General features: G+C 35.8%; 1 protein-coding gene across 1 annotated transcript in view; it reads right to left on the bottom strand.

The window, feature by feature from the left end:
* Positions 1–597: 597 nt before the first annotated feature.
* Positions 598–964, bottom strand: part of LOC106534550 (uncharacterized) — a gene marked incomplete at its 3' end in the record, with an annotated part of 10629 nt that continues 10262 nt past the window's right edge. The window contains 1 exon segment of the mRNA XM_014031236.1: positions 598–923. Coding sequence (XP_013886690.1) covers positions 598–923 — 326 coding nt within the window.

Raw genomic sequence — 964 nt, 5'->3', positions numbered from 1 at the left:
GCAAAGTTGAGATGACTTGGATGGGAAACGAATCACAATAGTGCGCATTGCATTGGCAATGCACACTGATAAAAAAAAAATCAAAATTACCTTCATAGAAGGACTCCTTGGTTCTATTCAGTCACATGTCAAAGTGTCCCTGGGTAAGACACTGAACTGAGTATGAATGTGATTTCAGCACAGATTATTCTCAATAGAATAATCTGTCTGGATTAGCTTTGAGAGACACTGTTTAAATGACTAAATGAGGACACAGATTATAGTGTAAAGCACTTGGATTATCCTGGTTGGATAGAAAAGTGCTATAAGTTGACTATTATTAGGAGCTGCAGTGTTGTAGAAATATTGCAAATATTGCAGCATTAATAGTTCAATATGAGTTGTGTGCAGAATTCATAGAGGGTCAAGCTGTGAGTGAAGCAGAATTGTGTGCATTTCTGACTGAAATACATTATTTTATGCCTCAGTTTGTCAGTTTCATACATGTTGGTTCATGGTAATGTGTGATCAAGACATAGCTTTGAAAAAAATTCAAGTACAAGTACCTGCCCATCATGTTCAGGAACACACCTGTCCATAATGAAATAAATAACTTACCATAATTAGTTTTATTTCTTCACTGTTGTTCTCCGTCTTCCTTTGAGTTGTGTATATTTTCTCACAGGTGGCCGTAATTTCAGCTGCGGTTTTTTCCATTTTAACTTTTGTCTTAGCCACTGTAGTGAAAATAGTTTTAAAATCTTCAAGGGTTTTTTTGATCTCTTGACTTTGTCGATTCAATGATATCTTCATCATTTCTAACTCGTCTCTTTCCTTCATGGTCTTTTCCAGCTTCATGTCCAGGACCCTTCTCATCTTTCTTTCTTGAAACTTGATCCATTTCATTTTTGTCTTTTCTTCAGTCCTGCGCTGTTCTGTATCATCTGTAATCAGAGGCAGTTTTACACTAGTCAAAATATTATTA

Source organism: Austrofundulus limnaeus, unplaced genomic scaffold, assembly GCF_001266775.1.
Source record: "Austrofundulus limnaeus strain Quisiro unplaced genomic scaffold, Austrofundulus_limnaeus-1.0 Scaffold1206, whole genome shotgun sequence".
NCBI classification, from domain to species: domain Eukaryota; kingdom Metazoa; phylum Chordata; class Actinopteri; order Cyprinodontiformes; family Rivulidae; genus Austrofundulus; species Austrofundulus limnaeus.
This window is presented reverse-complemented; position numbering and strand designations above follow the sequence as displayed.